At 39.4% G+C, this 13,925-nt stretch overlaps 2 protein-coding genes across 2 annotated transcripts in view; both read left to right on the forward strand.

Annotated features, from left to right (window-relative positions):
• LOC126408558 (mannose-binding protein C-like) overlaps positions 1-7,040 on the forward strand; it is a 7,816-nt gene extending 776 nt beyond the window's left edge. Inside the window, exons 2-6 of the mRNA XM_050074183.1 lie at positions 2,121-2,136; positions 3,238-3,304; positions 4,779-4,919; positions 6,033-6,098; positions 6,659-7,040. Of these exons, the coding sequence (XP_049930140.1) occupies positions 3,238-3,304; positions 4,779-4,919; positions 6,033-6,098; positions 6,659-7,038 (654 nt within the window). The 5' untranslated portion in view covers positions 2,121-2,136 and the 3' untranslated portion in view covers positions 7,039-7,040. The remainder of the gene's footprint in view (positions 1-2,120; positions 2,137-3,237; positions 3,305-4,778; positions 4,920-6,032; positions 6,099-6,658) is intronic.
• Positions 7,041-9,134: 2,094 nt separating this feature from the next.
• The window catches only part of LOC126407338 (mannose-binding protein C-like), a 7,426-nt gene continuing 2,635 nt past the window's right edge, over positions 9,135-13,925 (forward strand). Inside the window, exons 1-2 of the mRNA XM_050072137.1 lie at positions 9,135-9,291; positions 12,810-12,875. Coding sequence (XP_049928094.1) covers positions 9,135-9,291; positions 12,810-12,875 — 223 coding nt within the window. The remainder of the gene's footprint in view (positions 9,292-12,809; positions 12,876-13,925) is intronic.

A 13,925-nucleotide genomic window follows, 5' to 3' on the forward strand; every position in this document is an offset into this window, starting at 1 on the left:
AATGTTTTGATTACTTTCTGGATTTTTCCTGCATGGAAATTCTGAACAATCAAGAGCAGCTTTCTCTCGTTTTTCCTGCATGGAAATTCTGAACAATCAAGAGCAGCTTTCTCTCGCAAGGCATTTGATCTGGTCCGCTTGTAAATGCTGCCGTGAGAACACAAACCAACTCTAGGCAATTATACAACTTTGTAACAAAATTAGACCCTGATTCAGATCAAAGCAAGACAACTCTAGGTCTAAAAGCATGTTTACTTTGCACCCAGATTTGCGCCATTGTCTAAAAGCATGTTTACTTTGCACCCAGATTTGCGCCATTTCACTAGAAAAGTGGAGCTGGACTTGCCCTAAATGCACCTGCACCCTGCACTTCAGNCCCTGATTCAGATCAAAGCAAGACAACTCTCGGTCTAAAAGCATGTTTACTTTGCACCCAGATTTGCGCCATTTCACTAGAAAAGTGGAGCTGGACTTGCCCTAAATGCACCTGCACCCTGCACTTCAGAACATGCACTCTAAATCACTTAAATAGGGCCCAGTGACTCAGTAGCAGGGTGGGGAAAGTTTGCGATGGTTCTGATTCAAAAAGGTGGTTAGAAAATAGTCTTGAGCTCATTTTTTCAGTCAGTGGTTTAGGAGGGAATTTCTTAAATGGTGTCATTATGTGTATGCTTCAAGCTGTTAGGTGTGAGAGTGAGAGCTGTTTTACTGACCCAGCTCCATGAATCACGTGTCTTCAGAGAACATTATGTCTGCTGCATTTGTAAAACTGATGTCTAAGTCTCTGTGTTACTTTATTTTTCAATGCATCTTAATTATTCAAGGTATAACTGATGNGCTCCATCTCTCCATCAGTTTGGGGGTCCTTGGCCTGAATAACGTTGAAGACCTCTGCTCTAGGCCATTATGCAACTTTGTAACAAAATGAGTCCCTGATTCAGACCGAACTCTTAAGCTCATTTTTGACAACGCTCTGCCACCAAGATATGTGACCACACTTGCAGGCGGTTGAGAGATATGACACCATGATCTGATTATCATAGTTAATAATCTCTCTCTCAACATCCGTTATAAACTCTGGACTGAATTTCTACATACACTCTTCACTACTTTCTTTAATAGCAGTGAAGAAGTAGCTCATCCTGCACATCACTCCTCGTTCACACAGTGAGTTCCTTTGTTCTTATTGCTATTAAAGTCATGACAATTCACCAACCTAAAAGTCATTTCTCTGTACGAGTTAGAAACCACAACATGTGGTCTCAACAATGAAAGCTTGTTCAGTTAAGTCTTATTAAAAGCTATAAGCGGGTTAGATATGAACAAATCTCTGTATGTACAGTAAGAAGGTCAAAGGGCAGCTAAATAATTTTATATCGTAATTAATATTTCCCTGGGTCCTGGGTCATTTTTAAATTCTTAGAACGCTGGTTTGTGCAACAATGGTAGTGGACAAGTGACAGCAAACATGTTCAGATTTCCATCTTTTAGCCCAGGGTTCCTGCAGCTCAAGACAAGTTAGATTTAAAACTGTGACTTTTTTTAATGCCGCTCGGTATGAAATTTAAGACCAATTTTACAATAACCAAAACTGAAGGAAAAAGCAAAACAAAAACAAATTTGCCCAAATATTTATTGTTTGGTATATCATCAGTTTTTGGTCAAGCTAAAATGGTAGATGATCAACTTCAAATACTGAAAAATAATCATAATTTTCTAAAGTAGAACACATGGAAAACTATAAACAGATCATCAAAAAGAGTATTTGGTTTGCCTTAAAAAAAAAAAAAATCTTGTTAATTCGTCCTTTGAATGGATGTGGTAAATGTATTTGCGTATTTGTTCCTTCATCCTGATCTGCCTGATATTAATGCGAAAGGGCATCTGGTTAATTATATAAAAACAAAAAAGATCTTGCCAAGTTATTTGATATCTTAAAATGCAAAGTTATTAAAAATAATTTGTGATATCCTACTTTTCATGTACCAATTAAGGTCTTATTCTTAGACTAATGATTCCATTGACTTTTAAAACTTTTGAAGGATCCACAGGAACCCAGCTATAACGACAGTCTGACCTCCCAAGCTTTAACTCTGCTTCTTTTTTTCTTTTTATTTCAGAGCTGAATCGCTGAAGGTATTGTAATTTTTTTATCCCCGACTTCCCCCCACCAGCTTGTACAAGACAAATTAGTTGCACTTTAAAGTCCTTTCCTTGTGATTAAGGCTGTGAGAGACAAAACTTGTATCAGATTTATGACATGTTCACTGTTAACTAGTTGAATTCTAATTATACTAAAAAACAAACACAAGAAGACTCAAAAGTACTCACTGGCAGGACGAGAAAAGAAAGAGGAAAAAAACTTAAGAAGAGAAGATGATGAGAAACTGGTGTGACTGATGATAAGAGAGGATGCTTGGAGATGGTTAAAGAGAGATGTGAGATAAACGGAAAAGTTCACCCCAAAATCAAAAGTACATTTTTTTCCCTCCATTTTGTCAGTCTAGATTGTTTTGGTGTGAGTTGCCGTGTTTTGTCTGAAGCCATGTCTGCCTTCACTCTAGTTTTTAATGCTTTGAGCAACATAAGCAGCCATCGAGTTCCATTATATTCCAGGAGAGGCAGAAATCCCTACGGCTGATATATTCAACACTTGGCAACTCAAAACAAAACAATCTAGATTTTTGGGGTGAACTGTACCTCTGAGGGAAGGTGGTAAAAGGAGTTAAGAGAGAGAAGGGTTAAAAGGAGACAAAGAGGTAAACGGAGGTAAGTGAGCCCTTGAATCAGATTGTAATTTTATACTGATTTTAAATGTTTCAATAGCCCCCAAATGGAGTTAAAATACACTGCGATTACACTTCAGACTGTGGTAATTATGTTTTTAGTTCCACATTGATTTTATAATGCAATCATAGACCCGAGCAGTGCGACAACCACAGACACAGGCCATTATAGAATGACACATGGAGGCGTTTTTACTGTAGATGAAACTTCAAGTTGAGTTGTGGTAATGAAAACACAGACACCCGATTCATCATCCTCTCCAAAGATTTACTGTCATTATCCAAGTTAGTAGATGAACCTGTTAGAAAAGTATCATGTCAGTATTATCACAGTTATGTTTAATATTTACCTAATCTACCTACCACAAAATCTCACCTTCTCTGCTGATCTAATTTTTGTAACAATAAAGAAATTGTGGTTCCAATAATTATTATGTTCTTCATTCTGAAGATGAGGATGATTCTTCTATTCTGCATCCTCTGCCTGATGACTTCTACTGGCCACAATCAGGCTGCAGGTAAATATGGTCCCCAAATCCCGCATGACACACTACAGGATGTTTTTAAGATTACCATGCCAGAAAGAGCATGAATGCACCACCTCGGGTGATCTCATGGGGAAGCAGATGTAAACAAAATGGAGACTGGCGTGGTGCGACAACACACTGTAATGTTAACAATGCTTTCAGGTGAGAAAAACAAAAGCAGAAGACCAAAATAGTCTGCATGAGAAAAACATCTATAAAAAGTCTACTCTTCAGCGAAAACTGGAGGTAAAACTTTAACCATCAGTTTAAATATCTGTCAACAGTAGTAAAGTTAGCCTCAAGAGCTAGAGTGTTTACCCTTGCTTGGCAACATCGTCAGCTGCTCCATACTGATGTAATCATAAAAGTTATTATACAGATTTATAATTATCGGGGCAGCTCGATGAGTCTGTGAGCAGCTTGGGAGGTTTAAGACTGGATCTGTTAAACTGTGACAGAAAAAAAATGAAAAACTAGAATTACTACCCCACGGTTTTATGCCTCTGTGCACCAGTTAAGTTTCTCTTACAGTTTACATCCATGTCTGAGAAAACATAGATGCTTCACACACAGAAGAACTATACAATCAGCACAGTTTCAAGGTGGGCACGCAAAATTAGAGTCACCACTTCAGTATCTGACCAAATGTTTCATTATTATTATTATTATTATTTTATCCTTTTTGACTTTTGTGTTAAGTTTTGTCATAATTAGCATATAAATCCTTGACTTATGGCTAGAAACATATTTTGTGAGGTCACAGTGACCTTGACCTTTAACGACAAAATTCTAATCAGTTTATTCTTCATTCCAAGTGAACATTTGCGCCAGATTTGAAGAAATTCTCTCAAAGTATTCTTGTGATATCACACTGACAAGAATGAGACAGATGAGGTCACATTGATCTTGAACCCTGACCTATGACCACCAAAATCTAATCAGATCATTGTTGAGTCTACGTGAACCTTTGTGCCTAATTTGAAGAAATTCCTACAAGCAGTTCTTGAAATATCATGTTACAGCATGAAGTGGATGTAAGGTCATGAAGACATCAACCTTTGACCCCTGACCACCAAAATCTAATCAGATGATTGTTGAGTCTCAGTGGACCTCTGTACCAAATATGAAGAAATTTCCTGTAGGCGTCCTTGAGATACTATATTCACAAGAATGAGACAGATATGGTTACAGTGACCTTGACGTTTGACCTACGACCACCAAAAACTAATCAGTAAATCATTCAGTCCAAGTGGACATTTGTGCCAAATTTGAAGAAACTCCCTTGAGGTGTTCTTAAGAAATCGCTTAACATGGGTGGGACAGACGGACAACCCGGAAACATTATACTTCTAGCCACGGCTATCACCGGTGCGGACTGTTTCCTTTTTCAGTTCAAGTTTTGTTTTCAATGCCAAAACTTACTGTCACTGTTCAAGCTCCATACCTTCCCTGCTCTTCCCAACAGGAGTTCCTGGACGTCCTGGACCACCTGGAGCACGTGGAGAACCTGGACCAGTTGGACCTCGTGGACCTCCTGGAATGACTGGACCACCTGGACCACCTGGACCACCTGGACCACCTGGACCTGCTGCATTCTGTGGACGAGGTTTAATATTTTCTAGATTTTAAAGAGCATATATACTGTTTATTGTATCAAATTATTTTCACCAACTGAGTAACTGCTGTTTGTCATTTAATAAACTGTAGGATGCAGCAGTTGTACAACCTGAGCAAGGTTCAGTCTTCATTGATACACAAAGAAATCTCAATACACATAGACTCACTCATTGTTTAGGAGATGTCAATAGATACACTAGGAGTGGACACTTATACACCGCGTCCAAGTTCACGATCATACTAACTCTTTTTTAAGGTATTTATTTTTGTTGAGGCTATGTCTGAGTGATATTTTTTCAACTCTTTTAAGCTCTGAGCCCATAATTTCTAAGTCTTACACACAATGCAATTTAAAAGGGTCGATTTCACTCAGCAGGATCAGTGTACTCATCAAGATAAGAACAACATAACCTGTGACAACGGTTTCATGTCTGAGAAATTAACTGGTAATGTAATCAGGATAATCTAGGCTTGAGATTTCAGATGTTTACCAGAAAGCTTGTGTTACAAACTGGGCATTGGAAAGATGTGGGTGATGTCCATGCACAGAGTCTCTAATGAAAGATGCCACTGAGTTGTCCAGTATTTTTGGAGTTCCAAAACCGTTTTTTGAACCAGACTGTTAACATGTTTATTACTGCTGTACAGTTGAGCATTTTAATACGCGAGTCTGTGGGGATTTACCCTGTTTTGGAATCAGCCTCAAGTGGCCAATCAAAGAACTGCAGATTTTGGCACATCTGCATTGGCTTTATTCTTAAGCCTTGGAGGTTGCCACTTGGTTTTAACTAATGCCTACTTTTATTAATGAATAATTTGTCCATGTTTTTTTTGTAATTTTGTTAGTTTAATCAATTAATTATTCAAACTACAGTCTGAGACACTTTGGTCTCGGTGCGTACATGTGAGAAAAGAGTGAAAATTGAGCCAATTCTGGTTTACTCAACATTCAGTGTATTCAGAGAAGGAAAAAAAAGACAAATTAACTTGTGCAAGAAGTGAAGATGAAACTTTTCATTTGTAGAAGGTGCACATCTGACAGTGTGGACTCAGATCAAACTTACCACCCGTTTGGTAACTGAACTTAATCTGTTTCATCCAGATATCTTTGGCCCTATTATGGAGGACCTTGAAACCTTAAAGAAGAGCCTTGCGAAGGTCAAGCTGAGTAAGTATCCTATTCAATCATTACAAGGGAGTGTTACAAGGAATGAGAACATGTGGAAAGAGATTAGTTATAGTTGTTAAAGAGACACTGCTGTGTTTGATTTCTTGTTGAAATAAGTTGTGTTCATGCTAATGTTGTGCTTTAACTATTGCCTCAGTATATTTGTTTCAAATGCATCTTTTATTCAGGGAGGATGTTGTCTGAGAAAGGAGCAATGAGAAATATTTTTAGTGAAATGCTGCAATATTTTCTCAATCTCAATGCATTTACATACAAACTGCATCATTATTGTGGAGGGGGGAAAACTGCAGATATTTCAACATGTTTTTCTTTTGAACATCAAAGCCAGAAAAAAGACTGTTTTTCACCTGTGTATGAGGCTAAAAGAGAGTCTGATATTTTAATGTCAGAGCAACAAACATGTAAAATAAATGTGTTATGCAAAGACATCTGAGCAGAGCTCAAGGGCCAACATGACAACACAGTTTTGAATGTAGAAAGTGTGTTATCACTGCTTCATTTATTCCTTATGTGTTGCATGTTGTTCTCTTTATTTTCAGCTATAAACTACGACTTTGTCCGCAGCGTTGGTCAGAAATACTTTGTGTCCAACAAGGAGATGGGCTCGTTCTCCAGGGCCGTTGAGTTCTGCTCCCAACAAGACTTAGAGCTGGCTTTACCCCAGAACGAGGAGGAGAACAACATACTGACTCAAGTGTTTGTGGAAAGTAACGAGAACGCCTGGATCAACGTCAACAATAAAGCAGTGGGGAATTTTGAGGCTGATATGAAAAACCAACATCTGGCCTTCACCAAATGGGGAGAAGGGCAGCCAGATAAATCCATCCAGGATACAGGCTGCACTATGCTGTCAGAAAACCGTGTCTGGAAAGTGACACCTGAATGCTCTCTGAATGCTTACATCATTTGTCAGATATAGAAAGTTCTNAGCAGCGTTAGCAGCAGAGAAGCCGGACTTGCTCAAACGGTCCGCTGGAAAACCGAAGATCAAGGATGCGGCGACGCAGCCCTGACACGGCAGCCGCCCATGGGCAAACAAATCAGTCTCCAGCGTGCCGCTGTCCAGCAACCTCGAATCTGTAGGGGAGGGGGGGTGGACATGACTCGCGGCAGTATTTTGAATTTGAGTGCAGTAACCGTTTTGGCCACATTCTTGCATACAGCGCCTTTAGTATAACTAAAGCAGCTGGCATCTAAGAAGTACTAAATGACAGAAATCTTTCAGATAGACGACGGACCATGAAATCATCTAGGGTCTCCTTTTTTAAAACATTACATACGCACAAAACAAGGTTTGAAAGAGGTGAACACAACTTCCCACGCAAACTTTCTGATCTATAAAAACAGACTTGATGGGAGAGACTCTGACCCATGCTTACAAACATTTTGGAGACAGGAAATTGGCGACATAGATGGTGAGGTGGAAGCCTAATTGTAGAAACTGTTAAATAGTTTTTGGTGCATGCCATTTTTGGCTTTTGTCTGTATGAACATTTTTAATATGAATCCTACGTATTGTTTTATAAACGAAACCCCTGGACACTCTCAAAGTGCCCAGCGGGGCACAGTGTTTTTCCACATTTGCCACTTCAAAGGGGAACTACGTCCATTTTCAAAATCACTCATGTTATTCCTATGGTCTAAGACAGTTCAAAACTATTAGTAAGCATGAACAGCTCTTTACCACATCCAAAAATCAGAGTGCTAAAACTTAAATTTGTGATGTCATAAGGTATAAAGTCTGGAGCTGCTCCACAGACAATGAATTGGGAAAGATGTTATAGATGACACATAGAACTCTTGTCGGATTCTGAGTATATGGGTACATTTTGTTTCAGAGCTGAGAACACTACAATAGAACAAAGCTCATTCAGGAATAAAAACAGAAAACAAATATTCTCTGGGACAACAAAATCAGGCTCCCATTCATTGTCTATAGAGCAGCTCCAGACTTTATACCCTATGACATCACAAGTTTTAAGACTTACTTCTCTGGTTTCTGGCTTTTAGAGACAGCAGCTCCTATTCACAAATATTGATTGAACTTTTCTTGGCCATAGAAATAATATATTTAAATTCTTAATTCAGGTGGTGTTCCCCTTTAATATGATACATCTGTGACCAGTACCAGCACAAAGATGGTTATATTCAGTAGATTCCTTTGAAAACATCATCATGGGAATGATGATGATTCACTGCATTGTGCTCTTTATCACTCTCTCTCACACACACACACACACACACAGTTCAGTGATATGATTACAAGTCAAAACTGTGTCAAGTTAATCAACTCTGTATATATTATTCCATATTGTAACAGCAATACTGAAATGAAAGCTATAGGTACATACCAATGATAGCATGCTGCTACAGTCGAGCATTCCTCATGTTTACAACTGTCATCCCTATGGCCTCTAAAAAAAGGCCTTTCACAGACTTGTCATGCAACTTTGAACTGACATTGAAAGGAAAAATTATGTAAAACCTATCTAAAATGTTTTTCAATCAAGAACTTAATTATGTTTGCCTAGATATGTGTTTTAAATATATATGTCAACACTGACCTTTGCAACCATTCAGACTATTGGTTAAAAAGAGGGAGGTTTTGGGACTTCTCTTTTCTGTGTCATATCCCAAAAAGATTCTTCACCTGCTTTTCATTTCCTCTGGTATGATTCTCACATATTTTTGACTGAACTTCTTCTCAGCTATTTTTGTTTGGAAGCAGCACGGAGGCAGCACATCCAGCAGTTCTCCTCGTTCACAAGTGAGTTTCTTTCTGTTGGTGTTGTTTGGAGCTTGATTAACATCATTGATACCTCATTTTCTGAATAACTTTTCTATGTAATTGCACAGAAAATTCCATTCCTGTTACATCAAGCTGGTAACTCTTCTGACTTTCCTCACTTTGACATGATTGTTGAAAATTATGATAAGATAATATTCCTGATGCAGCCTATGAATGGAAAACTCCTTAACCATATTTAATCTCAATTTTAGCTCTGCATATAGACAATGAGGATGTGTCTCCTATTCTGGATCCTCTGCCTGATGGTTCCTATTGGTTACAGTCAGCTTCCAGGTCCTCCTGGTCCCAAAGGAGATGAAGGGCCTCCTGGGCAACCGGGGCCACCAGGGAAATATGGTGTTCCTGGACCTCCTGGTCAAAAAGGTGGGTAGGTAATAGGGCTAAAACAAGTCAGTGAGTAATTTAAGTAATTCCATTACTAAAAAGCCTTGAGACGTTATTAAATCCAGTACAACTATACAGTGCACTGCATTTCACATGGAAGGTTATTTTTGTGGACACAACGCCCTTATGTTACTTGCACTTTTGATAGCCTATGCAGCTTTAACATAGTTGTGAAGCGTGGACTGCAAAACAATGGAGGAAGAGGGACAAGAAAAAAGCGAGAGAAATAAAGAGCAGACATGCCAAAAGGAAACGACAGAAAGCGTAAAGAGTGTGGGATCATTACAATTTAAAACAAAAACACAACATAGTTCAGTGTGTACTAGGGATGTCCCAATCCGATATTCGGATCGGTATCGGCCGCCGATATTAGCAAAAAACGTGCATCGGCATCGGATCAGACTGCATGGAAAAATGCTGATCCAAGAACTCTGATCCAGTTTTTCACGGAATCCGATCCAGGTTTTCCGACCAGCCCAGCGCTCCGCAATTCAAGCAGTCTGTTCCAGTGATCTGCTCCAGCTCTTACTATCAATCCACCAGGCCAGCATGCAGACGGCAGACACACACGGAGGGTAGGAAGAGTAGCGGTCAACTTAGTTAACTATTTGTTTTCTGCTCCGTTTTTTTGAGAGTGATATTTTTATTTGGTTTACACTCTTACTGTTTAAGTAAAGAGCACTGATGTCATTGTTTTGGGCACAATTAGTGAAACTGGAGCCATGGATGGACTATTGCTTGTTTAAACAGTTGTACAATATTGTGTGTGGTTTTTTGTCCCCTCTGTTGGTCCCAGGAAACAGCAGCACCACGCTTGCACTGACACTACTAAAATAACTGAAAAGGAAAGCCTGCATTGTTTGTTAAATGTCAACAATGTCTTGTGGTGTTTATCTTTTTATTTATTTATTAGGGGGCCAAAGCACAAGTGTGTGGAGTCTTGCTGCTGTTTTAATTTCAATATTAGACATTTTAAAGATTTCTTGTGTTGATTTATTTTCTATTTATTAAGGGGCCAAAGCAGCCAAAGCAAACCAGCTATATTTTTTATTTAACGTTAATGTTCAAGTTTAAAATTTGTTTATTTAACCCTGTTAACAATAAACAGGTCAGTTTCTCATACCAACTGTTGAGGATCATTCTAACTAATCCGATTAAGTAGTTGTTCTTGTTAGAGTAATATTGCTTGATCAAACCTTTTCTAACATAACTGACAACAAAATAAGTGAATATGTATAATACGCGCTTGGATCGGATCGGTATCGGTATCGGCCAAAACTCAAGGCTGTAATATCGGTATCGGATCGGAAGTTAGCTTACCACAACTGCACATCCTCAATACTACAAGATCTAAGGAGAAGACATCCAGTGTATGCCGAGCAGACCCAACACAACAAAGATAGCATTAATTGCCAGACTTATCGGCAGTGCTCGGAATCGGGCCGGTTTTCACGTGATCGGTCGTGACCTGCGACCAGCTGGTCAGTCTAAAATATGCCGATTTAAATTCCTGGCACACCGCGTGATTGACATCGTGTAACATTAGCAGCACACACACACGCACATGTGCAACTCACGGTTTGGGCGATGTGAGGAAGTGAAACATGGGCAGCTGCTCACCTTAATCATTCACGCATACACATCAAAAGAGAGAAGAAGAAAGTTGTTAATTGTCTGTGTTAAACTGAACTGTGGAGCTCTCACTGCTGCATGGTGCCGCTTGAAACTGACGAGGCGCGTGTCCGCACACTTACTTGCGGGCGCGTCCTGAAGACCTGTGTGAATTTTCCACAGGAGATATTTTTACTTTTTTGTGTATTCAAGAAATTACCCACAAATGCTATACACCAAGAATTATTATTTTATTTATCTGTTTTTATTTATGAATGCCTTTTTTACTTATTTATTTTAATACCGTACCTGAAGTTATATTTGAGCAAAAAGGAAAATGTTTCTTAACCTGTGTCACTGTTTTTGTTTGTTTGTTAGAGATGATTATTGAAAAGCTGGTTGTATCTTGGTTAAAATGTTCTAATAAAGGAAAGATAGAAAATATTGCAATATATTGCGTGCTGTAAAGTGGTTTGAAAAAAAATGAAATCGGTATCGGCCCAAAAAATTGTAATAGGTTTAAGTATAGTTAAATGCCACATTCAAGTGCATTTAACCTTAATCAGTGATTGTTAGCTGAGACTCATAAGGCATGTAAAGAACATACGTGTATTATGGCTTTTATAATGGCTGATTAAGAGCAATCAATGTGGTGGGTAACGTTACCTGGCAATGTATAGTGTGAAAATGTGTATCAGCCAAGTTTTGTTAAAGAAAATACTAGTGACCCACAGAAAATAAAATGCTGCAGTCAGTTTGTTTAAGTCTGAGCTTCATTCACATTATTATGTTAGGCTCGCACACACACAAGAACACTCCTGCACCACTGACTCACTCATTGATTGCACACGTGCACCACTAAATCACTTTCAGACACCCATACACACACAGCAGAAAATGTTTTCTCGACCCAGAACATATCAGTAGCACCTTTTGTTCTACCAATACTCCATCTGAATAGTGACCGGACTCCAGTTATTTCTGTCTAAAATTAAACCTCCCTTTAGGCAAGGCAGAGGAGCTCCACCCATTGCAGGGGTGGGAATCTGCAGGCACCTCAAGATTCGATTATGATTCAGAGGGCTACGATTCGATTATTAAATGATTAATGATGCATCTTGCTGCATCCACGCTTTTGATTTCTATACATGACTGATTTCTCGCTGTGTGACTATTTGCTACTTTTAAAACATAGCATAATGCATTTGTAATGATCCATAATTAAATACAAAGATGGATTGACTTGCACACTGTTTTGCTCTTGTCCAGGTCCCCTTTCCCTTCAGCTCCATTGAACCCGAAATGCTTCCATATCCTAGATTTAAACCTGGAGTTGCCAGTCAGGCTGTAACTATCTGCAGTTGCTTATGCTCATAATGGGATAATTATGCTGGCCTAGTGTTCAGTATGCAATTCATATACTGTTTAATGATACATTTTTAAAATGAAAAGGTTTCAGATCATTTAACTGCAATAAATATTGTATGTTTCGAGCAGCTTCTCTGCTGCACCGTCAACTTAGAAAGTACTCACAATATAGCTCTCTCAAATGCAAGTACATAAATGTTATACTAAAACATGCTGCCTTTTGTGAAGATGATTTACAAGTTCTCTCTAGTGTGTCCACGCTAAGCTGCGAGTGAGGCTATCAACTTTTAGTGATGTTTGATGTCTAGGGGACATTGGAAATGTTGGAGCACCTGGTGCAATTGGACCAAGGGGTGGAACTGGATATCCTGGAGCAGGTAGATCAACTGGACCAACTGGGGATACTCTGTGTAAACAAGGTGATTTAATTATTAGAGAATATAAACACACTGTTTAGAGATTGTTTAAATCATTTTAGTGCTAATAGTAACATTGCTAACTTAATCCGTTTCATCCAGCTCTCTTTGGCTCAATTAGCCCAGACCTTGAAGCCTTAAAGACGAGCACTTCTAAGTTAGAGCTGGGTAAGTATCCTTTTTAATGAATAAAAGGGATAGTTACAGGAAATGAATGCATGTGGATGGTGATTATTTGCAACTGTTCAAGTAGGGCTGGGTGATATGGCCTAAAAAAAAAAATCTCCAATTTTTTCACAAAAAATCCGATTCACGATTTAAATCGATTTTTTCCCCTCCTAGTTAAAAAAAAAAAATTGCGGCCTGGTAGCACATACCTGGAGTCCAAAACTTTCAGCATGTGAATAAACCCCAGCTTTTCCACGGTAGCCTATATATGGGCACCACATCTCTTGCAATATACATGGCAACTGCATCTGTGATCGCTTTCCACCGGACCCCTTTCTTATAATATGGCAGTGTTTCCCCTACCATCATATTGGATCACAACAGAAGTCATTTAAGGTTACCTTTCCTATAGAACAGGTCTATACCTTGTCCTTTTATTATTTAGTATGTAGTTGATGTAGGAAGGTATGAGACGTTAGTGCGCCGGGTGTGTTGTGTGACGTCAGACGGATGCGCCCCAGGAAGAAAGTGAGGCATGTGTTATGTTGTTTACATCGAGCCGCCACAGTGAAGAAGCCTACGCAGTTCTGCATGCTGTTTTTGAGTTATTTCCCTCTATGTAAAAGTCGGACACTGATGACAGAGGTTGTGCATCATCCCTGCAGTGCTGAAAATAAAGTGCCGTTCTTTAACGCAGACGAAGTCCCTTTGTTTATGTGTTGTTGCCACAACGAGCTAACACAAGCTAAAGGAGCTAATGGTCTTCGGAGGTCTACTACGGTTCGGGGGTCTGCCAGCTTGGCGTTGTCAACACTTATTTATCTTATTTACACAACGGCATGTCATTTCTGTCCCTACACAGTGCGCGTCTAAAATCCTCCTCTGCTCTCTGTGTCGCGCACGGCGGAGTTCGGCCCTGATGCGCACACACACAGACACAGGTGAGCACACAAAAGCGCTGAAGAACTCATTCCCTTTCTTGAGAACGACTTCTTCCCCCACTCACTGCCATGTTGTTTGTGTGTCAAGCGCGCGCGCGGGGGGGGGGGG

Source organism: Epinephelus moara, chromosome 20, assembly GCF_006386435.1.
Source record: "Epinephelus moara isolate mb chromosome 20, YSFRI_EMoa_1.0, whole genome shotgun sequence".
In the NCBI taxonomy this organism is placed as follows: domain Eukaryota; kingdom Metazoa; phylum Chordata; class Actinopteri; order Perciformes; family Serranidae; genus Epinephelus; species Epinephelus moara.